The sequence below is a fragment of the Monodon monoceros genome, unplaced genomic scaffold, assembly GCF_005190385.1.
Source record: "Monodon monoceros isolate NGI ecotype Baffin Bay Population unplaced genomic scaffold, NGI_Narwhal_1 Super_Scaffold_10, whole genome shotgun sequence".
In the NCBI taxonomy this organism is placed as follows: Eukaryota; Metazoa; Chordata; class Mammalia; order Artiodactyla; family Monodontidae; genus Monodon; species Monodon monoceros.
The window spans coordinates 19,725,219-19,750,624 of NW_021703766.1; the positions used below are offsets into that span (position 1 = coordinate 19,725,219).

Here is a 25,406-nt window from a genome sequence, read left to right on the forward strand (position 1 = left end):
GTCTGAGGAGCAGAAAAAAGAAAATTAATAGAGCCTTAGATACCCATTGGACATTAGCAAGCATCCTAATACATGCATAATGAGAGTCCCAGAGGAAAGGAGAGAGAGAAAGAGACAGAATGTTTGAAGAAATAATAGTCCCAAACTTCCCAAATTTGATAAAAATATTAATCTACACATCTAAAAAGTTCAATGAACTCCTAAGATCAACTCTAGACACATCATAATGAGACTGTTGAAAATCACAGACAGAGGGAATATTGAAAGCAGCAAGAGAGAAACAGCTTATCACATAAAACGTTTCCTCAATAAGATTAACACTCAGTTTCTCATCAGAAGCCAGGGAGGCCAGAAGGCAGTGGGATGACATGCAAAGGGCTGAAAGAAAAAGCCTATCAACCAGTAATTCCATACCTAGCAAAACTTTCCTGCAAAAAATAAAGGTGAAATCAAGACTTCCCAGATAAAATAGATTCCTCACTAGCAGACCTTCTCTACAAAATATACTAAAGGGATCATTCAGGCTGAAATGAAAGAAAACAGACAGTAACTTGGATCCACATGAAGAAATAAAGATCAGCGATAAAGGTAACTGTATAGGTAAATATAAAAGACAGTATAGGGCTCCCCTGGTGGTGCAGTGGTTAAGAATCTGCCTGCCAATGCAGGGGACACGATTTTGAGCCCTGTTCCGGGAAGATCCCACATGCCACAGAGCAACTAAGCCCCTGCACCACAACTACTGAGCCCGTGCTCTAGAGCCCGCAAGCCACAACTACTGAAGCTCGCGCGCCTAGAGCCCGTGCTCCGCAACAAGAGAAGCCACCGCAGTGAGAAGCCCGCGCACTGCAATGAAGAAGAGCCCCTACTCGCCGCAACTAGAGAAAGCACACACGCAGCAACGAAGACCCAATGCAGCCAAAAATAAATAAATAAAATAAATACATTTATATAAAAAAGGCAGTATATATATAGTTTGTAACTCTTTTTTCCCTCCTATATGATTTAAAAGACAACTGCATAAAGCAATAATTATAAATCTATGTTGATGGGCATACGATGTATAAAAATGTAATATGTACAACAGCGATAGCACAAAGGAGCGGGGAGGGAGTGGATCTATTAGGGGCAAAGTTTTGTACACTACTTAAATTAAGTTGGTACAAATTCTAACTGGATTGTTATAAGTTAAGATTTTAAGAATAATCCTTAGGAGAACCACTAAGAAAAAAACATAAAATATAGTCAAAGAAACGTCAAGAGAATTAAAACGGTACACTATAAAATATCTATTTAACATAAACACGGCAATAATGGGGTAATAGAGGAACAAAAAAGACATAAGCCAAAGAATACAAATAGGAAAATGACAGGCATAAACCCTACCTTGTTGGTAATTACATTAAATGTAAAAGGATTGAACATTGCAGTCAAAGAGAGATTGGTAGAATGGATAAACTGCCCTGATCCAACTATGTTTTGTTCACAGAAGACACACTTTATATTAAAAGACACAAATAGGTTGAAAAGAAAAGGACAGAAAAAGATATACCATGTAAACAGTAACGAAAAGAGAGCTGGAGTGACTATACTAATATCAGACAAAATAGACTTTAAGATAAAAGTTGTGACTAGATGTGAAGAGGTGCATTTGATAATGCTCAAAGGGTCAATCCATCAAGAAGATATAACAATTATAAGATTATATGCCCGTAACAACAGAGACTCAAAATATATGAAGCAAAATCTGACAAGAGTTGAAGGGAGAAATATACAATTCAACAGTAATAGCTGGAGATTTTAGCATTAGACTTTCAATAATTGATAGACTAACTAGACAGAAGATCAGTGTGGAAATAAAAGTCTTGAACAACACTAACATACCACTATAGAACACTCCATCACAACGGTAGAATACATATTCCTCTCTAGTGCACATGGAACATTCTTCAGGATAAAACATATGTTAGGGTATAAAACTAGTATCAGTAAAGTTACAAGGATTTAAATCATAAAACTTATGTTCTCTGACCACAGTGGAATGAAATTAGAAATCAATAATGGAAGGAAATTGGGAAAATTCACAGATGTTTGGAAATTAAACAATACGTTTCAAATAACCAATGGCTCAAAAAAGAAATCCCAATGAAATTAGAGCGAAATTGGAATTAAGACAAATTGCCCCTTGAGAGCTCCAGGAAAGTGTTCATCCAGAGCACAGTTTGCAAAATCTCATCACTGGGAGTCACACTGCCCCGGAAATGCTGCAGGAAACGAAGGAGTGGGGGCCTTGCTGCAGTGAGCTTCATCTCCCACCTACCCAATTCAAGTCCTAAGTCTGGCAAAGAGGCTTCCTGTTCTCATTTTCGGTTGTGAGGTTTTCCAGGCAGGACCCCAATGTTGGGGTCCACACACCCCACTAAATGCCAGCCGCTCAATCACTGTTGTCAACCAGCTAATTAGATTGATTTCCTCCCTCACTGCTGATGTATATCACTCGTCTGGTTCATTTCTCAGTTGGAAAATGTGTGGCAGCTCCAGCTTCCAGAGGCCCTGCCTGCTGTGTAGAGTCGGGGTGGGATTGGGGGCCACGTACAGAGGCTGAGGGAAGGCATGGGGCTCTGAGAGGAGACCCGGATGGACTAGGTGTCCCTCTGCTGCAATCACTTTCCTGCAGTGTGTTTCTGAAATCCTGACTGCAAATGTCGCCTTGCACCCTGGGTTCCTCTGATGATGGTGGTGGTGTATGTGCTTGTGTTTCACATGAGCTCGCTCAGCTCTAGAAAGAGAAGTATTTCAAGATTTTTCTTTATTTAGTTATAAAAAAATACAGTATGTCCCATGCACCAGTGTAGCCAATATATATATAGTCATTATCACTAGGGCAATTACTACAATGATAGGAAATAGAAGGTTACAGGAATTTGTTTATCCAACTAAAAAACCTGAATTAAAATTGTTAACCTAAATAGCAACCTGCTTATTATGCAAAAACCCTATTCTATATGTTTGTGAGAGCTAGAAATGTGTAAGTATTATTAGTAAAAAAAAAAAATATGAAAAACTTGTTATTGGTTAAAAATAAAAAGTCAGTGTTATCTACAGTCCCCTGAACTGAGGGGCCTTGCCCAGAGCAGGAACCTTGATCCATGACAAATGGTGAGTCAGAGAGTTTGCCTCCTTCCCCGCACCCCCGTTGAGTGATGCCACTTCCCTAAGGTGTGTTTGCAGTGGAAAGTTCCATACATGGCTGAAAGTGGAAGAGGAACAGGTGACCACTGGGCCTGAGCAGGGGCCTTGCCTTCTGTAGGGATGGGGCCCTGCTGGGGTTCCCTGAGATGTGGCAACAACGAGGTGTAAAGGCAAATGACACAGCTGTGTTGCGCAGTCATGTTTGGGTTTGGACTTTGGCCAGAGTTGATGTGGGTCACACCTTAAGTGCCTCTAAGTCAAGAGATCAAGAGTAGATGGAGAGAAAGAAAAAAGAAAGAGCATGAATGAGTGACCGGGCGAGGCAGGGAGAGGTCTTCTGCTCCGGAAACATCTGCCCTACTTCCCAGGCAAAACTGGAGGGGTGTCGTGAGTGTCAAATTGGGGTCACAGCGACTCCTGGCCCTCTCTGGAGGGAGTGGGTGTGGAGGTGGCCCTCACCCTATGATCTGTGGTCTCGTTTGGTCTCCACTGTCCCTCCAGGATGAATTCACAGTTGCTTTAAAGTTCAACGAGCCATTTCCCTGACCTTGGATGAATTTTCAGTACCCAGTACAGCATAGTTACAGGCATGGCAGGCCAGCGAGGTCACCTCAAGACCCAAGGTCGGGAGATGTCAAGAGGCCCTTCCTTCCTTTTGACAGGCCTGGGGAGAGGCTGCAGAATGCTGGGGGTCTTGGGAGGGTGTGAGGAAGCTAAAGCAGGGCAGGCCTGGGGGGCGGGCCCAGTCTCCTGGGGGACTGGGCTACAGAGAGTCTTGCCCCACAGTCATGCCATCCAGCCCCTTGCCTCCAGGTGAGAGGCACCAGGACCCCCCCCCCCACCCCCCCCCCACTAGGGGTTCAGGGACCTCAGGGGAAGACCTCCCCCTGGCAGTTGAGCGTAATCTGCTTTGAGAAGACTGAGAAAGTCTCTGAGTTGGACCCGTGGTCGCAGGTGACAGGGTTATGTGGATGTCTCAGCCCAGACAGAACACCAGCCTGGTGTTTTTCAGCGTTTTGGGAGTAGCCATCACTGAAATACGTTCCTGGACATTTCAGGGACTTGGATTTTGCCATCCAAGATGGTGAGGTCTCTGGGACCCATGAGAAAGGGCTGTTAGGCTGGGACATGAGTGCTACGATTGGAGGGCTCAGTGCCCGTGTCCGACTAGCCTGAGCTACCCAGGCCCAGAGGCCCGCGGTCCCCTAATACACCAGCTCCTCCCGGGGGTCCGAGCCATACAGCTCGGCCAGCATCTTGAACCTGGGCCCCCAGTCATTGAGAAAGTCATAATCGATGTCCGAGTCAGATGAATCGGTGCCCAGGGAGCTGAGGGACTCGGCGATGGACTCGGCGCCCTCGTAGCCGTAGATGTGCAGCGTGTCGTAGGGTGGGCCGCCGCCGTCGTGGTCCGCCTCGTCCTTCTTCACCTCGATCATCGCGGCCATCTCCCCGGGCCCGTGCGCCCCAGGCGCGTGCCGCGGCGGCTTCTGCACCTGTGCGTAGAGGGACGGCCGCGTGTCCAGCGCCGGCCGCGGGGGCTTGGTCCCACCGTGGCGCACCGAGTTGAGCACCGACACGTCGTAGCTGGTGGTGTCCATCTCGCCGCCGCCCTCCTCGTCATAGGTGACCAGCTGCTCGTGGATCTCCGGCACGCTCTTGCCGTGGGCGCGGGCCTGCTTCCGGAGCCGCCGCCGCAGGATGATGAGGAGGGTGATCACTGCGAACGAGCGAGCCAGGGCGGTCAGCCATGGCCCAGCAGACCGGGGGACTCCCCCCAACACCCCCGCCTTGAGGTCTACCTGCACCCTCCCCTCCTCCCTGGGCATCCCTGGGCCAGCCCAGCTCCCAGTGACAGCTGGGCCAATGCAGAAATTTTGGTTTGGTCTAGACACCTGGTGGGTCCACCCTCACTCCCACTCCAGAGTCATCTCCACCCCCCCCCCAACCCAGGATCCATCCTTGCTGGTGTCCTGGCCACAGTAGGGCTGGGGGGAGAGCAACAGAGCGGGCCTCCCTCAAGTTCATTCATCTCCTGCCACTCTCCTCCCCATCTACCCGCATCCTCAATTCCTCCCTCCTCTTAACCACTGTGGCAAATCCTTCTGTGTCTTGTCCAAAGGCCAGGAGGCCAGAGGTTGGGGCAGAGATGGGGAAAGGGATGGAGTTGGAACTCGGAGTGCAGGGATTCTGAGCCATGATGATGACGATGGGTCTTGGCGGTGCTGGTGGACATGGCACCCGTTGCAGTAGCAGCAGCTACTCTTGAGCACCTACTGTGTACATGCTGGCATGGTATTGGCACATTTTCATGTTCTTTTACTCAAAGTAGGTATTAATACCCCATTTTACATGAGCAAACCGAGCTCAGAGAAGCTGAGTGACATGCCCAGAGTCCCATGATCAGGCAGCGGTGTGATGTTGGCCCTGCTCAAAGCTCTGAGGTGTGTGACTGCATGACGGTTGCCAGCCCCTAGGAGGAGTGGACCGCGTGGGGCAGAGAGCTCCTAGAAGTAGGCTCAGAGCATCCCTAGACTCTGTCGTTCTAGCCTCGAGTGACTTAACGAACTGTTCCGTACATAAGAAAAGCCAGGATGCCCTCTCTGAGCCTCTGTTTCCTTGCCTATAAAATGGAAGTGATGACTCCTCTGCTCTGTTTATATTTGATAAGGTGGCTACGAGGTTAAGTGCAATTCTGTGTGTGGTGGTGATGCCAGTATATCATTATTACTAATTTTTATTGAGAGGAAAATCTGGGTCTGGACTCTTTGCCACGGAAGCCCCAGAAGTGGGGGCACTGCCAGGGGGCCCCTCAGGGAAGCCGCTGGCAGGAAAGGCCTGGAGCAGACGATGCGGGTCCCTCACCGTGTCCCCCGGTCAGTCCTGTCATTGTAGTACACAGGGTGACCTCTAACCACCCAAGGGCTTCCTCTGGAGGGCCAGCCCCTGCCCCAGGTGAAACGCAGAGCTTATACCTCTGGGAGGAGCCCCACCATCAGCTGGCGGGCATCGTTGGAAAAATAGGGGCTGTGAGTACCGCCACCCAGTCTCCAGTGAGAAGAAGCCCCAGTGTCCCATGGTGGCAGCTTGTGTGACACCTTGCCCTTGATCGGCTGCCTACCTTTCCAGTCTCGCTCCCCCTCTTCCTTCTGGGGCTTCTTGGGAGTGCCTCTCAAATAAACCATGTGCACCCCAATCCTGGTCCCAGGGTCTGCTTCCTGGGGAGCCCAAACTAAGGCAAGGCCTAAAATGCTCCTAAAATTTCTGAGGCCCAAACAAGAGGAAAAGAGATATCAAGTCTGGAGAAATCCTAAAAATAGAAAGAAAACCACTGGCGATAATCTAAACTAGAAATTTTAAACTTTCCGTTTCTCTCCAAAAGAAGAACTGGATCCTCTTTTTTCAAAGCAGGTGCGACTTGTGGGATCTTAGTTCCCTGACCAGGGATTGAACCCGGCCCCTTTGCAGTGAGAGCGAAGAGTCCTAACCATTGGACCGCCAGCGAGTTCCCTCAGAAGAGGTTTTATATAAATAAATGCCTAGAACAGTGCCTGGCACACAGTAAGTGCTCAAAATATGTCAGTTGAATGAGTGAATGTTATATATAAAGTATTTTAAACTGGGGAAGGAGACTTGAGTCCCCCCTTCTTCCCCCCCCGTCCTCCGCCATCCCCACAGTTAGGCACCCAAGGAGGTGAAGCTTACACCTAGCACAGGCCTGCACTAGGGCCTGGAGGCGGGGCTGGGCCTGGGTCCCTGGCCTCTTCCTTCTCCTGTGCAGCCCCCTCAGTGCCCCTCCCATCCTCCTGGGCACTGACCTGTGATGGTGAGGATACAGAGGAAGATAGCTACCAGCGCCTGGATGCTGACGCCCACCTGGGCGGCCGCCTCCTCACACAAGGTGAACTCGCCGCGTTCGTTGCACTTGCACACGGTCACATCCAGCATGCTGGTGCCTGTGAGGCTTGGCCTCCCGTTGTCCGAGATGAGCACGGGCAGGTGGTGGACCTTGGCGCGCTCTCGGTCAAAATACCCGTACTTGACTGTGATGTTGGCCGTGTTATCTGGAAACACCAAGTCCTCGGAGTCAGGCTTTGCTGCCTGGAGTGCCCATCCTCTCATCCACGCTGCCTGCCACCTCCAGGAAGCCCTTGGTGACTGCGCCAGCCCACGTGCTGCCTGGGCTGTGTCTCTGCCCTTGGCACCCCCTGCCTCAGGTTTTAGCCATTTGAGCGCAGGTCTGTTCCTCCAGAGAGGGCATGTTTTGGGCAGCTGCTTCGACCTAGCCTCTAAGAAGGACTTGGCCAGAATGTAAAACCCTTGCTTTCTGTTTCTGTGGGCAAATGATATGCCTGACCCCTAACTCTACTTCAATAAAAGGTGACTGTCAGCTAATTAACGCATTGTTTCAAGCTTTGATGAGCAATCAGGGGGAAATAAAGTCTTAAAAAGTCTTTTAGCATCCGGCTAACTTCTAAGGCTGTTTTTGCTATCCCTGAAAATCCATTAGAAAGTAAAAACAATGCACAGTTCCCTGGGGCACTGAGGGAATGATTGCATATGTAATTGAGGATTCCCTGGTCAGGCTGGAATTGAGAATGCGCTTTGGCCCAAACATAGGCTCTCCCTCTCAGCTCCAATCAATCCATGTACAGAATTCCCCAGGGAGATTTTTTAACATGCTGGCTTTTCAGAACCGCCCCCCTCCACTCCTCCTTCCTTTTCCCCCTCCCCTCTCCCGCCTTTCTGATTCAGTGGCTGGATAATCTGCCCTTTGTTGGCTCCTAGGAGATGATGATGGTTAGAGGGTCCAGGGACTCCCTGTTCCAGGGTTTACCTAGCTGTGCGGGGTTGGCACACTCAGGAAGCCAAAAGCAAAGGAGGCCATCTTTTAGATTTCAAATGGAAGCCAATTACATTTCATTATTAAGTAGCCATGTCTCTTATAATTGAAAATAATAACAATATGGCCACTGACACTGTATGAGGGAAATTAGAGATTTCTCACTATAGTCATTTAATATTGTAGCAGGACATTCATGTTCTAAGTGAATCTGAGATCAACAAGCTAGTCTCCTGGTCACATATGGGGTGTCTTTGGGTTGGTGTTTAAGCTTTCTTCTCCATTGCAGCCCTCCTCTGAGGCAGGATTGAGGTGGGCACTGGGGATGGGGTGACGGGTATTTTTTCCATATTATTTACTACTAAAGACAGCGGAATGTTGAATGGTCTGTCATTGACTGTCCACGCATCATAGCCACCATCCCCGTCCCACAGGAGGCTCCTTAAGGACGAGTCTGTGGCCGATCCCCTGGGTCTGCCTCTCGCTCTCAGGGACCCCACTCCCTGACCTTCCTCAAAGGTGGCAATGGCTGTTTCTATACAGGGATCCTCACCAACCACAGTGTTGCCAGTTAGGGATGGGCAGGGATTCCACCCCATTCTGGGTGAAGGATTGTTCTGTTTAGACCCAAGGGGGATTTTTTGTGTTTTTCTCAGGAAGGTGCAGAAGCCATGGAAGCCTGTCTGCTTTTGGCTGGAATTCAGTCAACTCAGCGCTGACACATGAGAAATTCTGATTGGCCGCTACTGACATCACAGGGCTCTCTAGGCTGTGATTGGTGGACCAGATCCTGTCCCGAGGACACCTGCGGGTAAGTAGTCATTGTAGCCAAATTAAAACACTGTATCCTAGGCATTTCGGGTTTCAAATGTCCAGTTTTGCCTCTTTGGAAGCAACCTCAAAGTTCTATGTCATAGAGCAATTTGCAGTTGTGCTGAGCGCAGGAAGGAGTCTTTGGCTGGTTTGTGAACCAAGCTGTCTACACCGCATATCTGTTCTGTGCTCCTCAGTAACCTGAGCATCTTTTGGGGAAGGGCCGGCCATGTGGACTTAGCAGTGTGCCAGGGTGGCTCTGACCATTGCACAGACCAGTTAGGTATGTGGTGGGAATTGTACAAAACCTCCTGTAACTTGAAAGCCCCACTGAGGGCCTGCCCCCAGTTCAGTGGCTTGGTCCTTGACCCTGGCACTTCAAGACTCAACCCCGTCCCCGAGCCCCCCAAGAGCCAGCCTGACTGCCTTGAGGCGCACCGTGATTATCCGTGAGGGTGAAGTTGCTGTCCTCAGTGCTCAGGGAAAACTTGAACTTCACATCTCGTGGTGTTATATCCTTGTCTATTGCCGAGATTTGCACGACCAGCTAGAGGGTGGAAGATGGGGGCCGGTCATTAGCGGTGTTGGGTTGGCCGGGGTTTCAGTGATGGGGAGGGACTTTGGGTTTAGACCTGACCGTGGCTGCCTCTCCCCTGTAACACTAACCTAAATGGTCTCCACAGAGCCACTCTTTCTACCACCACCTCCCCGCCAATCTACTCACTACACGTTCTCTCTGAGCCTCAGTTTCACCCTCTGTGGGGAATATGTCACCTTTCCTCAAGGCTGTTGTACAAGTTACATTAAACTTAGTGAAATGCCGGCTGACCGTGGCTGGGAGGTGCTGCCCCTCGGCCTGCCCCAGGCGGACGCTGCCTTGCCCTCCCACCTGAGTTAGACTCACCTTGCCCTGGGCAGCGTTCTCACACACTTTGGGCTCGTAGGGCTTGGCAAACTCTGGGGCATTGTCGTTCTCATCCAAAACTTCGATGTGGACCTGCACAATGGATTCTTTGCCCGTGGGGGTCCCTGCAGGGGAAAGGACTCATCACTACAGTGGGTTCAGCAGGTGCCAGCCCTGGGATTAGAATGTATATGGATGGGAGTCCTGGAGGGGTGCTCTTTTTGCAGGAAGAGGGGATTATGGACATCTGGAAGGGAGACCAGGGATGGCCTCCTGGTCGAAGGGAGTGGAAGAGGAAGGGGGTAAAGCTTCAAGCACAAGGATATTTGCTAAAGAATTAGTTGTAAGAATCGAAAAGGTGAACAACAGAAGTGTATTTTTAAAGGTTTTAATTAAATCAATTAAGTAATTATTAAATCAATTCAGCAATTTAAGCCAACTAATTTAAATAAATTAATTATGAAATAATTGAAAAGGTAAACGATCTAAGTGAGATTGCATTAATAAATTACGTCAGTTTAAAAGAATGGACTATGTGGCTGTTTGCAATGCCCAGGTAAATTACATTTTAAAAATTACAGTTTTTTTAAAAAAGATATTTTAGTACCATGAGAAAATGATTCTGGAATAAGGTTAAGTAAAAATGCAGGATATGATATTTATACAAGTATTATGATCTCACTTGTATAAAAATACATATCGTAAAAAGACCAGAGGAAGTACACTACAGTGCTAACAGTAATTATCTGTGTACGGTGGGAATATGAGGGTATAATTTTCTTCTCCTTTTTTGTGTTTTCCGTATTTTAAAATGGGCAGCAAACTATTACTATAAGATTTAAAAATTGTATGAGTGAGATTAGATGGGGAAGAAAGGGGCAAAGACTGATCTGGACAGTAGGCAGGAGTCCATTGAAGCTGACCTGGCTGCCAGGTGGGGGACGTGCTGCCAGCAGGAAGCAGGGGCCCTTCAGGGTAGCACCGGTGGGGCCCTGGCCAAGTCACCCCCTTTCTGGGCCCTTGTGCTCTCTGTGTGAGGTGGGAATATTGATCCTTCTCCCAGAGGACAGTTGTGATTTTCTCATAGAGGCTAAGAGTGCACAACTCCGATACTTGCCTTTCCCTTTGGCAGCAGTTACCCTAATTTCTGGAGAATCTAACAGTCTTGGAGTTGGAAACTGCTTCAGATTTTGAATTCAGCCCACTAACTGGCATATAAACACCCTCCAAAGCAGCCTTTTCCAAACGACCACACGGCACTCGTTCAGTGCACATTCCTTGGCCCCATTTCTGACGCACTGGACCAAAACCTCCAGGGAGGCATCTGAGAAGCTCTGTGGTTAAGAGGTGCCTCAGGTGATTCTCATCACAGGGACATCTGGCAGCCTGTTTTGGAACAGTGCTTCTTAAACTGTAGTGTGCATGAGATTCTGATTCAGTCTGGGGTTGGGGCCTGATGTTTTGCTCGTCTAACGAAGTCTCAGATGACGTGGATGCAGCTGGTCCATCCACACTTGGGGATGGAGGCGCTATAGCATCCCAACCAAGTGGTGCATCAGCGGGTGCTTATAGTACCTCTGGAGACCCAAAATGATAGATTTTGATGATTTGAAAAGGAGAGGAGCCCAGGTCCCCTGGCAAATGGGGCCACTCACCACTAGAATCCAGCTCTTTGGCCTCCACTGTCAGGTTACACCAGGGGTAGACTTCTCTGTCCAGCTCCTTCTCATTGTAAATATTCCCCTGCTTGGTTATTCCGAAGAACTGGCCCTTGTCGCTTGTCCTGCGGATGGAGTATCTGCCCACGGGAGAGAGTTTCAAGGTTTTCCGTTGTTCTTTGCTGAGTCCAAACTCCCCAGCAGGACAGATGAGACCCTTCAGGATCTGTCCCTTGCATCCATCCCCCTTCCTCCTCTAACTGCTCATTGCACTTGACCACCCAGAGGGAGTCAGAGTAGTGAGATAATCCCTTTGATGTTGGCAGTGTTGCCATCACTGGGCTGAGGGTGGTACTTGAGACTCCATCAACAGCACTTTCACAGTTGAGGCAGGTGGCACTATAATCAACTATACCACAGCTTGGATCGCATTTTGTGATTAATGAAAAGATAGTTGGGCAAGAGCCAGGAAGAAATAAAAAAAGGGGCTGGAAGAGGTACAAAGTGATTGAAAGGAAATTAAATTTGTGAAGTAAAAATTGGAAAAGTTCTTAAGGAAAATGGCATGAAGAGAAGAAAAGAGAGATGAAAATATATAACATTCCAAATATATATTTTTCTAATACTGAGGAAAATTCCAGAACAAAGAGAACAGAAGAAATAACAAAAGATATAATAGAAGAAAACTTCCTGATCTGAAGAAAGGCCCAAGTTTATAGAAGAGTCATTGATATCAGGCGTAATTTTAAAAAGAGATCAATATTTAGCTATATCCTGATGACACTTTTGAATTTCAGAGCTATATAAAGAAACCAAAAAGAGTCCAGACAGAAAAGGTACGTCCTTATAAAGAAAGAGAAATCAGACTCACCCCAGACATTCTCACAAAGTTAAATGCTAGGACACATTGATAATATTTTTGATTTGTAAATATGCAAGGATTCAGGAAGTATATCATCCACAAGATGGGTCCTGAAAAAAATTTTTTTGAAAACTCACTTCATCTAACAAGTGTCTCAAAATAAAGTAAAAAAAAAATCTGGTTTGGGAGGAATTAAAATTAAACTATTGATATCTTGATCATATATAGGAAGGCAATGGTGTGTGTGTGTGTGTGTGTGTGTGTGAGAGAGAGAGAGAGAGAGAGAGAGAGAGAGAGAGAGACAGAGACAGAGACAGAGAGAGAGACAGAGATTTTTAACTAGAAAATATTGGTCCAGGAAAACATTTAAAATTTTACAGATAGAAGTAAATCTCACTGGTAGAAGTAAAAATGCATGTACTCTATCCAAATATCTACGAGAAAATAACATGAAAAAATAGACTCTACAACAAAGATGGAGGAAGAGAAAAAAGTAATTAAGTTTGAGAAATAGCAAATGTAAAACAAGATAAAAGAAGTAAGATCAAACATATCATTTACAATGAAAAATGTAAATAGGTTAAACACAAAGCATCTCAGTTTAGATTAAAAAACAAAGCCATGAGGACACGGGGGGGAAGGGGAAGCTGGGATGAAGAGAGAGTAGCATGGACATATTTACACTACTACATGTAAAATGGATAGCTAGTGGGAAGCAGCCACAGAGCACAGGGAGATCAGCTCGATGCTTTGTGACGACCTAGAGGCGTGGGATAGGCGGGGTGGGAGGGAGGCTCAAGAGGGAGGGGATATAAGGATATGTGTATACATATAGCTGATTCACTTTGTTGTACAGCAGAAACTAACACAACACTGTAAAGCAATTATACTCCAGTAAAGATGGAAAAAAAAAAAAAAGGCAAAGCCAATTACATTCCAGTTTCAAGAGACAACTTACTGCCCATGACCTAGAAAAAATTAAAAGTAAAGGTTGGAAAATTTATTTCAGGCAAACATGAGTAACATGAAAACAGGACAAACTTTACATCAGGCAACATGGAATTGAGGACAAAATGTCATAAGGATGAAAGTGACAAGTCATAATGAAGGTAGAATAGTTATAAACCTTTGTTAACTGAATAGAAAAAATACATAAAGCAAAAGCTTAGATATTCCAGAAAAAAATGGACAGAAAGACACACGAAGACAATTGCATTACATCACAGAACAAGTTAAAGCAAAGCCAAAAAATGCCCTACCAATTGTAAATGAAAAAAAAGTCTCTTAAATAAACCATTGGATCGATGAAGAAATAAAAATTATCATTATAGACCATTTAGAATAGAATGGCCATGAAAACAGTTGTCCTAAAACTTATGAGATGTGATCAAAATGGAGGTACACATTTGTCTTTAACAGGAAGACCTGATAACAGAGAAACATTAACTCTCCCCAAATTGATATATAAACACAATTCTCATGAGAATTCTGATGCTTTTTTAAAAACTGAAGAATTTTATGGTTCACGTGGAAGAATGAATGTTTGAGAATGCATTAAAGATATATAAAGTGAAAAAACACTTGAGGGAGGGACTTGCCGTAGTGATGAAATGGGTATAGTATGATCCAAAAAAATTTTAAAACAATCAAATCCCCCAAACAAACAAAGGACAAATCCACCATAAATGTATGTAGATGTTTGTGTGGTCACGAAGACAGGCATGATAGGACCACAGCACACCATGAACATGAGTTGTCTGGAAATGAGGGTTATGATGTTTTCTTTATAGATCCTTGTGTTGTTTGATTGTGTGAAATAAACACTTTTTCCTTTTGTGGTTTTGGGAAGACAAATGTAATAAATCATGTTTAGCGAAGGGGTTTCATGGATGTCAAGTTGGCTGCTCTCTTGACTGTCACATCTCCCCAGACGGGACCTGTGGGAGCTCGTACCTCCCCTTCAAGGTAGAGCAGACAACGGGAAGCTCTGATGGCCAGGACCATGCTGGCCTGGGCAGAGCAAGATTCCACCTGGCCACATGGGTTAGTGGAAGAGCTTGGGCTTCTTGTCGTGCCTCTGTGCATGTCCCTTGTACCTTCCAGGAGAAGCCAGTTTCCCCCTCTGAGTCCTGGTGAGTCCAGCAGGCCTAAGAGCCTCAGTGCCTGGGTGGTGTTGTGATCATCACCATCGTCACGCCTTCCACCCGCCTTACCTGAGGCTCCGCTTAGCGGCATCGGGGTCCACGGCCAGCACTGAGCCGATCAGAGGTTTCTTCTGGTTCTCCCGCAGTTGGAAGTGGTAAAAGGGCTGCTGGAAGGTGGGGGGCTCGTCCACATCTGTGACGTTGATGATGACACGGGCGATGTTCTTGGTGGAGGTGCTGCTCAGGTAGCGGAGGTCGATGGTGGGGTCCGTGGCCTCGATGGTGAAGCTGTATTGCCGGATGCGTTCATAGTCCAGGGGCTGCAAAGGGAAAACTATGGTGAGCACTTGCTCTGAGCCAAGCACGTGGTTGTGATTTTCACAGCAACCCTGCGAGGTCATACTGGGATGACCCCCTTTTTACAGATGAGGGGCTGTGGCCTGGCTGTCTTCGGCTGTCTCCCGTGTATCCTGACCGTGGCTCAATTCCAGGTATTGAGGACAACCAGTGGATCAGCCACAGTCTTGCTATCAAGGGGACCACAGACTAGTGGTTCTATCCCCAGCTCCTTAAAGACATTCCTTTTCTTTGTGCCTTTGCTCAAGTCTCTTCTCCTGCCCTTGCCCGCTTGGCATACTCCTATTCACCCCTCAGGAAGCCAATCTGAAGGTAATCAGATGCCCTCTCAGAACCCATTCCTGCCCCTCCCAACACAGGTAATTGCTCCCTGCCTGGGTACCCTTTATGTCTGTGTGTCTGTCCTCCCTACTGGCTGAGAGCTTTGGTACCGTGGAGGCCGTCTGACTCCTCTGGGTATATCTAGTCCCCAGCACAGGGCTGGACCAGAGAGGGACTCGGGAGAGGTCTGCTGGAGGAATGGCCTGGCTCAGGCAGAGGGGTTCTGGAGTGTCCCCTTTGAGGCAGGTCATCACTGGCCTTGGCCTCCCAGTCCTCTGCATGGCCGTTCTGAAGCAGTTTGTGCCCCTGGCAGACCTTCCCTCCTCTTCTGGATTCAGCCAGTCCAACTGCTTTCTCAGCAGCAGCCACTGCCAATGGCCACCCCCTCCCCACGGCATTCACTATTTCCTTACATGCTGATGGCTTTCAGCTGCCAGCACTTGTAATCTTCCAGGGCTTTCCTGGCCCGTGCCCAGGGCAGATCAGAAAGTGCCAGGGAGGGGACTTCCCTGGTGGCCCAGTGGTTAAGAATCCGCCTTCCAATGCAGGGGACGCAGGTTCGATCCCTGGTCAGGGAACTAAGATCCCACATGCCACGGGGCAACTAAGCCCACGTGCCACAACTACTGATGTCCCGCTCTTCAACTAGAGAGCCTGTGTGCCGCAAACTACAGAGCCCACGCACTTAGGAACCCTCGCGCCACAGCTACAGAGCCCACGCGCCCTGGAGCCTGCACGCCACAACTAGAGAAGAGAAAACCCACACACCACGACTAGAGAGAAGCCCGCAGGCCACAATGAAGAGTCTGCATGCTGCAACTAAGACCTGAGGTGGCCAAAAATAAATTAAATAAATAAATAAATCTTAAAAAAAAAAGGAAGAAAGTGCTGGGGAGTGAGCCCCCAGGAGCCCTCAATCAGCCCACAGCTGCTGCGACTCTGAGGCATATTCCACACGGTCCCCCAGATGTCCCCAGCGGGACTGCACCCCACTCGCCCATGGTGTTCACCTGCTCATTGAGGAGCCTGTATTCGCTTTCCTCCTTTTCACATCTCACTGCTCCTGGGGCTTCCTGAGATCACTCCCCAAGTAAACTATTTACACCCAAATCCTTGCCTCAAGGTCTGCTTCCGGGGTAGCCCAGCCTAAGGCACTGACCCTTCTGTCCTGGCTCCCCTTCCCAGCGCCAGGGTCACAGTGTCCACGAGCACACGGCCAGCTCCAAACTGACCCAGAACGTGCACCTTTGGTGGCCTCTGATCCGGGAGCAACCCCTGGCTGAGTCCTGAGGAAGCCGGGAGCCCCCAACCCCACATCTGATGTCACTGCCACAGGTCTGCGAACCTTCATGGGCTTGATGATGCCCTCGTTGCGGCTGGGGTCAGGCTCGATGGTGAAGGTGTCCCTGTACTCGCCCTGCACGATGCTGTACTTTGTCTTCCGGTTCTGGGGCTCGTCTGGGTCCTCCACAAACAGAGAGCCCAGGGGGCTGCCCACACGGATGTCTTCAGGCACAGAAAACATGTACCTGGCTGATGCAAAGAGGCGCCCCAAAGGGCACTGGGTTAATGAGATAGATGAGGCGACTGTCCCCATACTATCCCAATACATTTTGTTACAGGAAGCGGGCACAATAAAATAGTAGTAGTAGTAGTAGTAATTCCTCTGGAACTTTGTGTCCCAAGGCAAAGAGGTTGTGCTCTGTCCTTCCATCCACCTGACAAGTAGTTATCAAGCGTCTGCTGTATGGCAGGCACCTTGCTAGGGGACCTGTTAACTGACAATTGAGAATCTCTGCCTTCCGGAGCTTGTGCCGTACGCAAGGAGGCCACTTCGGGAAAACCCGCCTGTCCTTGGGGTGGCTGAGCCTCTGCCTGAGCCGTCAGCATTGGAGTTGTAAGAGATGAGTCATCTGACTTTCCTCCCCAGCCCACCCAGGGTGTGTCAAAAGGGGGGAGAATCAGTCTGTGGATGGGTCAGAGCCCAGCCCTGTCTCTGGCTCTGGAGCTTTGCTGAACCCCTGTTCCCCAGCTCACGGGGATTTTCTAGCTGGGGTCTGGGTTTTCCTGAGCCCATGGGATCTGGGTGAAAGTGGTCCTATCTGGTAGTGGGACTCTGGGCACACGGTGGCACACAGCAGGGAGTGTGACTCCCTGCTGGCCTGTGAGGGCTCCGTGGCAGGGGCAGTTGGACAGCCTTGGGAACGTGTTCATAGATGGGGAACACCGGAAAGACACCCCTGACGTAGGCCCGCCCTGGGTTGGAGAGAGAGGTAGACAGATGCCAGGATCCTCTCTGAGAGCTCCCGGGTCACGGAGCCTGGAGTATCCCAACCCTCGCCCTGCCCGGGGCCCTAGGGGAGGGGCTCACACTGTGTGAAGATGGGGAAGTTGTCGTTGACGTCCTGCAGAGAGATCAGCACGGTGGCCGTGCCCGATTCCCCCCGGAGGCCCTGGGCATCTCGTGCTTCCACCACGATCTCGTACTTGGCCTGCTTCTCTCGGTCCAGGTTTTTGTTCGCTGTGACAATTAGTCCTGCAAAAAGTGTCACATCAGGAGCCGTGTTACTTGGGGAGCTTTTAAAAAATAGTGATGCCCGGCCGCTACCCATAGGGCGCCTGGCTTAAGAGCTCCCCAGGTGATTTCACTGTGCAGCCAGGACTGAGAGCCAGGGGTGAACCACCTTCCACCTCCATGCCCTGCACTGCTAGGCCAAACGCTTCGGTCCAGTATTGGTCCCAGCCACCTGGAGCACTGAGTTGAGCAAGAACCTGAGGCCACGTCTAGGCTCAGAGTGGGAAGAGTGCTGTGATGGGTTAGTGATGGCTGCCTTGGTGCAGCGTAGGTTGTGCTGTGTGTTTGCCATCACTCTGAAAGATGGCTTGCCTCAGGCCTGACCACCTGGACTTCTGTCTTGCTCCCAAGACTCAGTCCTTACAGTTTTTTGGGTCACGTGGAGTGGATAATGACGATGGGCCACGTGCTCATTATACGTTACCTAATTCAGACTTCACACCTACCGTACAAGGTGAATATAAGCTTCCCCCGTTTTGAGATTAGGGCCCTAGCTCTCACAGAGGTCAGTTGACTTGCCCAAGGTCTTTAGAAGCAGTGAGGAGCAGAAATGGGTTCTGAAACCAGATCCATTTGATTCCATAGCTGGAGCTGCTAACCAGCATTCTCTTCCACCTCTCGTGTCAGTGCTTGGGTCCTGACTTTGTCCCCTGGACTTGAGTTCACGTCTTGGGCACCTGTCTGCCTCCTTCTGCCCTCACCAGCCACCTTGTCTTGACGTAGGGTACCGACTGCCTCCAAAGGGTGGTGTAGGTCAGTGGTCAGTGACACCTGGCAGACTGGGCTTCCCTCGGTGCCTGCACCTCCACCCCCTCCAAGCCAGTGCCGCCCCCGGGGGGGTTAGTCACACAGACCAGAACCACGGATGCTGAAATGTTCTTCTCCCTTCAGGAGTTGGTACACGACAGAGGCGTGGTCTGCCACAGTGGGGTCATCTGCATCCATTGCTGTCACCTGGATGACCGAGGTCCCTGTGGGGAGAGAATCCAGGGTTGCTGCTTTGCGATGGCCAGCCCCTCACCCCATTCCCAGATGAGGGCCGGTGGGGCTCAGGCTGTTCCCTGAACCCCCCTCCCCCAGGTCCTGAGGGAGAAAAGGCTGCTTTGTTTTCTGAGGAGCCTGCCTGGGGGCAAAGCGCTGGCAGTGGTGGAGGCCCAGCTCCATCAAACATGAAGGGCAAAGAGAACAGGTGGTTTTCATTTATGGGGGAAATGAGGGAAGAGGTGAGTGGCTGAGGTCATGGGGAGAAAGAGTAAGGGCTGCTTCTTCCTTCTGGAAGCATGAGAACAAGAGAATAGGAAGGGCCCCCAAAGGGCTGGGTTCACATCTCTTTCCCCTTGAACTCCAGGCTCCCCATACTTAACAGGAAGGTCTGGTCCTGAGACCTGGCGAGAGAGCCTGGACTAAGGGCTGGGGAAGGGAGACCTTTTCTGGCACCCCCTGGAGGCTGGGGGTAGAATTGAGGAAGGAATAGTCTCCTCTGGAGGCCTGGGGTCCAGGCTGCTGACACACCTTGGGATGAGGTGTGTCCCTCTCCCGCCCCCCTCCACTCCTGTATGGACCCCAAAGGTGACTCCTTGTCTTGGTGGAAGAGTTGGCCTCCTTCATGTGCAAAGGCTACGCTCTTGGCATGCCAGCCCTGAGAGTCAGAGCAGTGGGTGGCGTTGGCTCCAAAGAGTAACAAGACGTGTGTGTGTGTGATGGTCAGGACTCCGTCTGGGGCCAGGTCAGAGCTTAGTCTTTAGGGACCAGAGTTCCTTTCGAGTCATATAAAGTGGCAATATGGGCATCCCCATAGCTGCCCGGAACTCACTGAATCCTGCCCCAGGCAGTGAAGCTGCCAATGGGAGAGGTGCCTCCATGCCAGGGACGAGTGAGGGGAGAGGGAGACAGACAGACCGGGTACGTACCTATCCCTGACATCTCGGGCACGGAGGTATTGAACACCCGGTGCGTGAACACAGGCCAGTTGTCATTGATATCGTGAACTTTGATGGTGAAGCTGGAAGGAGACTCCAGGTTCTTCTCAGTGTTCTTGTCCACCACGAGGGCGATGAGGTGGTACTCAGAGATCTTCTCCCTGTCCAGCCTCTCAAAGGCATACACGTCCCCCGTGCTCTCATCAACCTGGAAGACCTTGCCGGCAGACTCTCCTTTGAGCTGGTACTTGGTGTTCTTGCGGTTCACGCTTGATTTAATCTAGGAAAGGAGAGGCGCCGTGAACTGGAAATAGCAGTGGTGGCTGTGTGCGTGTGAGTGTGTGCCCGTGTGAGTGTGCCAGGGCATGGCATTATTAAAAAAATCAATTATATCAACTTACAATTAAATGAATCATATTAAAAACAGAGGTAGGGGCTTCCCTGGTGGCGCAGTGGTTGAGAGTCCGCCTGCCGATGCAGGGGACGCGGGTTCGTGCCCCGGTCCGGGAAGATCCCACATGCCGCGGAGCGGCTGGGCCCGTGAGCCATGGCCGCTGAGCCTGCGCGTCCGGAGCCTGTGCTCCGCAACGGGAGAGGCCACAATAGTGAGAGGCCCGCGTACCGCAAAAACAAACAAACAAAGGTAACGTACTATCAATCTATTGCTTCCTAATACTGTCATTTTACTACATTTTACTATGTTCTCTTGAGTTTTTTAAAAAACTTTTTTATTTTTTACATCTTTATTGGAGTACAGTTGCTTTACAGTGATGTGTTAGTTTCTGCTTTATATCGAAGTGAATCAGCTATACATATACATATATCCCCATATCTCCTCCCTCTTGTGTCTCCCTCCCACCCTCCGTATCCCACCCCTGTTCTTGAGTTTTTATGTTGATCGTATTGAATGATGGAAATATTGGATAATGCTGTGTTAATGCACATCTGTTCCCAACTCTGCCTTCAGTGGCATCAAGTTGGTCGCTTGCAACAGACATGGTGAAAGTATTTACACCAAGGAAATTGGCAAATGCTACAAACAGGATCTTTTCCCCTCAAAAGCCAGTTGTCAACTATTTATCAGCACATCAGTGGTCTCAGTCATTTAGTTTTGGAATGGTGCATAAAATGTTCTCTTTTTGGAGATTTACAACATATAGTTCTGCAGAAAAGAACTCCACTGAGCTTTGTTTAACTCAGGATTTCCTATACTTGTTAGACCACTGAATCCTTTTTCTTTGTTACGCATACTGTTAGTGTCCTTAGGAATAAGACTTGGAAAATAATGTGTGTAAAGCAATTTGCACAGGCTCTCAATAAATGCTAGTTGTTATTCAGACTAGATGCCTACATTAAAGGATATTAGAAGTTTAGAATTGCTGAACATTTCATTTATGGAATCTTGGAAACAGGGGCTATTAGGAACATAAGCTAATCATATTTCATACATGTTGAATGGTCCTCCCATAGGTGGTTAGGGTGTTCAAAAAATAGAGTTCAGTAAAGTAAAAGAAAAAAATCAGATGCCTACAAGGTGCCAGCCTGGGAGCATAAAGATAGTCCAGACCCCATTCTTTCTTTCAGGGCCTGGTTTGAAGCAGAAGAGGCTGAGATTTTGATGAAGGGCAGCATTTAAGGGTCAGTTGGAACAAGAGCCTTGAGTGAAGGTGTTGCATCAGAAAGGCTGGAGGAGAACCTGAGAGAGAGTGGGGTCTCAGGACAGAAGAGGGAGCATCAAGATGGGTGTGGTCAGATCCCACGAGGTCTGAAAATCATCCCTAGGCTTAGCAGCGGTGCAGTCATCGGAGCCCTTGGTGAGAGCAGCGTTAGGGGGTGGTGGATTGAGAAGCCGGATGACAGGGCTTTATTATTATTATTATTATTTTTTGCGGTACGCGGGCCTCTCGCTGTTGTGGCCTCTCCCGTTGCGTAGCACAGGCTCCGGACGCGCAGGCTCAGCGGCCATGGCTCACGGGCCCAGCCGCTCCGCGGCATGTGGGATCTTCCCGGACCGGGGCACGAACCCGTGTCCCCTGCATCGGCAGGCGGACTCTCAACCACTGCGCCACCAGGGAAGCTCCCGGGTGACAGGGCTTTAAAAAGAGTCTGGGAGGTGAGGAAGTGGGGACAGGGAGTGAGGCTCCTCCCCCTTGGTGGGCGGGGCGGGAGAGAGGTGAGGCTGTAGCTGGAGGTAGTGAAGAAGTACCCTGGAGCAGGGCTGCGGGTGTGCAGGGGCAGATGGTTCGTGGGGAGGTCCCGAAGCCCAGTGGCCGGGACATACGATGAACAGATGGGCAGGAGGCAAGAAGTGATGCGCCAGCGCTGGAACCTGTGACTTGGGCGGGAGGACAGTGGGGGTCAAGAAGGAGGGACAGTCTGGGGCCCTGTCTGAGTTACTCAGGGTTAGGATAGGATGGTCATTCCAAACCTGGTTCTGGTGGGTGCATTAGGATCCATGTGGGCAGGAGTAGCAAGGGGGCGTGAGTCAGCTTTGATCTGTTACTGGAATTCTGCCTGAGATTCCGTTTGACTCACACCTAAACATCTTTGATAATTTCTCAGTATCATCAAATAAATAGTGTTAAGAAGACTTCATTTGGATATGAGTTTCTGTTTTCCTTCCCTCCAACTTTTCTTAAATAGACTTTATATTTTAGAACTGTTCTAGATTTATAGAAAAATTGAGGTGATAGTACAGAGAGTTCCCATACATCCTGTGCCCAATTTCCCTGTTATTAACATCTTACATTAGTATGGTACATTTGTTGTAATTAATGCACCAATATTGATATATTATTATTAACTAAAGTTCATATTTTGTGCGGATTTCCTTAGTTTTTACCTAATGTCCTTTTTCTGTTTGAGGATCCCACCCAGGATACCACATTACATCTAGTTGTCATGTTCCTTTAAGTTACTCTTGGCTGGGACAGTTTCTCAGATTCTCCATGGTTCTTTTTTTAATTGAAATATACTTTATTTACAATGTTGTGTTAGTTTCAAGTGTACAGCAAAGTGATTCAGTTATATATATATATATATATATATATATATATATATACACAAATATACATATATATTCTTTTTCAGATTCTTTTCCATTATAAATTATTACAAGATACTGAGTATAGTTCTCTGTGATGTATGGTAGGTCCTTGTTGTTTGCCTAGTTTATACATAGTAGTGTGTAGATGTTAATCCCACTCCCCCCACTATCCTCTTTGGTAACCATAAGTTTGTTTTCTTTGTCCGTGAGGCTCTGCTTGTTTTTGATGACCGTGAGAGTTTTGAGGAGTGCTGGTTGGGTGTTTTGTAGGATGCCCCCTATTGGAATTTGTCCGATGTTTTCCTCACGATTAGACAGACTGCGGTTATAGGTTTGGGGGGCCCTCCCCTTTTTAAAATTATCTCTATATTTGGATATAACATCTTAATGCCGAAAGCTATGCTGACCCATGTCTGTGGATTCAGAAGGCCACTCAGCTCCCATTGTCCAGCAAACAGCTCTGTAAACAAAGGCTCCTGGCTCTGATCTTGGTAATCAGGGACTTCCTTCCCTCCGATGACGTCTTTGGAGCCAGGAGGTGATCCTTGGAGCCCTGTCCTTGCCTCTCCCAGACACTGTTGCTTCTTCCCAGGGCGGGGACTGCACGGGACCCTCTGTCCCCATGCCAGGTGCCAAGTGCACACTGTTGGCAGGGGACGGCAGGCCTGAGGCTCTTCCTGCTGCGCAGAGGACTTCGGGCGAGCCGTCCAAGGTCTGCCGTGTCCGGGCTGGGCGGCATGCCGGTGGCCCTGCTTGCCGCTGACTGTCCCTGACTCAGCCCGTGGATATTCGTTGGGGGGCAGCCATTCTCTTTGGAGGTTGATTCACGGCACACTCATCCCCTTGGGAAGGAGTAGATGGGCCGATGGCATTTTCCTCTAGGGCACAGAGTTCACATCAGTGTTGGGAGTCAGGAACCCTGTGCTTTCCTAGGGCTCTATCCTGGTTTCACTGTGTGACCCTGGGCAAGCGCCTTCCCCTCTGAGTAGCCGGACTGAAGGATCTGAATTTCCCAGCCATTCTTGGTGGCCAGAGGAGGCCTGGGCACAGTGAGCAGTGGAGAGGGCCGTGGGCAGGGCTGTGAGTATAGATTCCCCAGCTGGCTCCACCGCCATCTGCCATGGCATTTCTGGTGCTGAGGCCAGACTTGACCCTTCCCCATCTAGGGGTCGTTTCTGGCCTGTTTCTCTATAACCATAGGGCTCCCCCATCTCCAGCATGTGTGGGGTTCTTTGTCTGATACATGCTGCCCTTCTAGACCAGGGTGGGCAAACTGTTTCTGTAAAGGGCCAGATAGTAAAAATTTTCGACTTTGTGGATCATATGGTCTTTGGGACAATTACTCAAATCTGCCATTGTAGCGTGAAAGCAACCACGACCATTTGTTAAGTGCACGGTGTGGCTCTGTTCCAATAAAACTTTATTTACAAAACCGCATGGCGGGGCAGTTCTACCAGCCCCTATTTATGTATTTATTTATTTAATTGAAGTATAGTTGATTTACAGTGTTGTGTTAGTTTCTTGTGTACGGCAAAGTGATGTATATGTGTGTGTGTGTATACATCTTTTCCATTATAGGTTATTAAAACCTACGGAATATAGATCCCTGTGCTATGCAGTAGGTCCTTGTTGATTATCTGTTTTATATATAGTAGTATGTATACGTTAATCCCAAACTCCTAATTTATCCCTCCCCTGCTTTCCCCTTTGATAATCGTAAGTTTGTTTTCTATGTCTGTGAGTCTGTTTCTGTTTTGTAAATAAGTTCATTTGTATCATGTTTTTAGATTTGACATATAAGAGGTATCATATGGTATTTGTCTTTCTCTGTCTGACTTACTTCACTCAGTATGGTAACCTCTAGGTCCATCCATGTTGCTCTAAATGGCAAGATTTCATTCTTTTTTATGGCTGAGTAATATTCCATTATTTATAGGTACCACACCTTCTTTATCCATTCATCTGTTGGTGGACACTTAGATTGCTTCCACGTCTTGGCTATTGTAAATAGTGCAGCTCTGAACATTGGGGTTCGTGTATCTTTTTGAATTAGAATTTTCATATTTTCTGGATATATGCCCAGGAGTGGGATTGCTGGCTCATATCGTAACTCTATTTTTAGTTTTTTAAGGAACCTCCATACTGTTTTCCATAGTGGCTGCACAAATTTACATTCCCACCGACAGTGTAGGAGGGTTCCCTTTTTCCCACTCCCTCTCCAGCATTTATTGTTTGTAGACTTTTTGATGACAGCCATTCTGACTGCTGTGAGGTGATACCTCATTGTGGTTTTGATTTGCATTTCTCTAATAGTGGTGTGGAGCATCTTTTCATGTGCTTGTTGGCCATCTGTATGGCTTCTTTGGAGAAATGTCTGTTTAGGTCTTCTGCCCATTTTTGATTGGATTGTTTGTTTTCTTGATACTGAGCTGCATGAGCTGTTCATATATTTTGGAGATTAAGCCCTTGTCAGTCACAACATTGGCAGATATTTTCTCCCAGTCTATAGGTTGTCTTTTTATTTGGTTTATGGTTTCCTTTACTGTGCAAAAGCTTATAAGTTTGATTAGGTCCCGTTTATTTATTTTTGCTTTTATTTCTTTTGCCTTGGGAGACTGACCTAAGAAAACATTGCTGTGATTAATGTCAGAGAATGTTTTGCCTATGTTCTCTTCTAGGAGTTTTATGGTATCATGTCTTATATTTAAGTCTTTAAACCATTTTGAGTTTGTTTTTGTGTATGGTGTGAGGGAGTGTTCTAACTTCACTGAT

General features: G+C 48.3%; 1 protein-coding gene across 1 annotated transcript in view; it reads right to left on the reverse strand.

The window, feature by feature from the left end:
• Positions 1–2,778: 2,778 nt before the first annotated feature.
• CDH5 (cadherin 5) overlaps positions 2,779–25,406 on the reverse strand; it is a 35,681-nt gene continuing 13,053 nt past the window's right edge. The window contains exons 3-12 of the mRNA XM_029211706.1: positions 19,580–19,868; positions 18,524–18,640; positions 17,466–17,630; positions 16,440–16,627; positions 14,486–14,736; positions 11,408–11,550; positions 9,753–9,877; positions 9,287–9,395; positions 7,011–7,256; positions 2,779–4,912 (exon numbers count right to left, since the gene is read on the reverse strand). Coding sequence (XP_029067539.1) covers positions 4,398–4,912; positions 7,011–7,256; positions 9,287–9,395; positions 9,753–9,877; positions 11,408–11,550; positions 14,486–14,736; positions 16,440–16,627; positions 17,466–17,630; positions 18,524–18,640; positions 19,580–19,868 — 2,148 coding nt within the window. The 3' untranslated portion in view covers positions 2,779–4,397. The remainder of the gene's footprint in view (positions 4,913–7,010; positions 7,257–9,286; positions 9,396–9,752; positions 9,878–11,407; positions 11,551–14,485; positions 14,737–16,439; positions 16,628–17,465; positions 17,631–18,523; positions 18,641–19,579; positions 19,869–25,406) is intronic.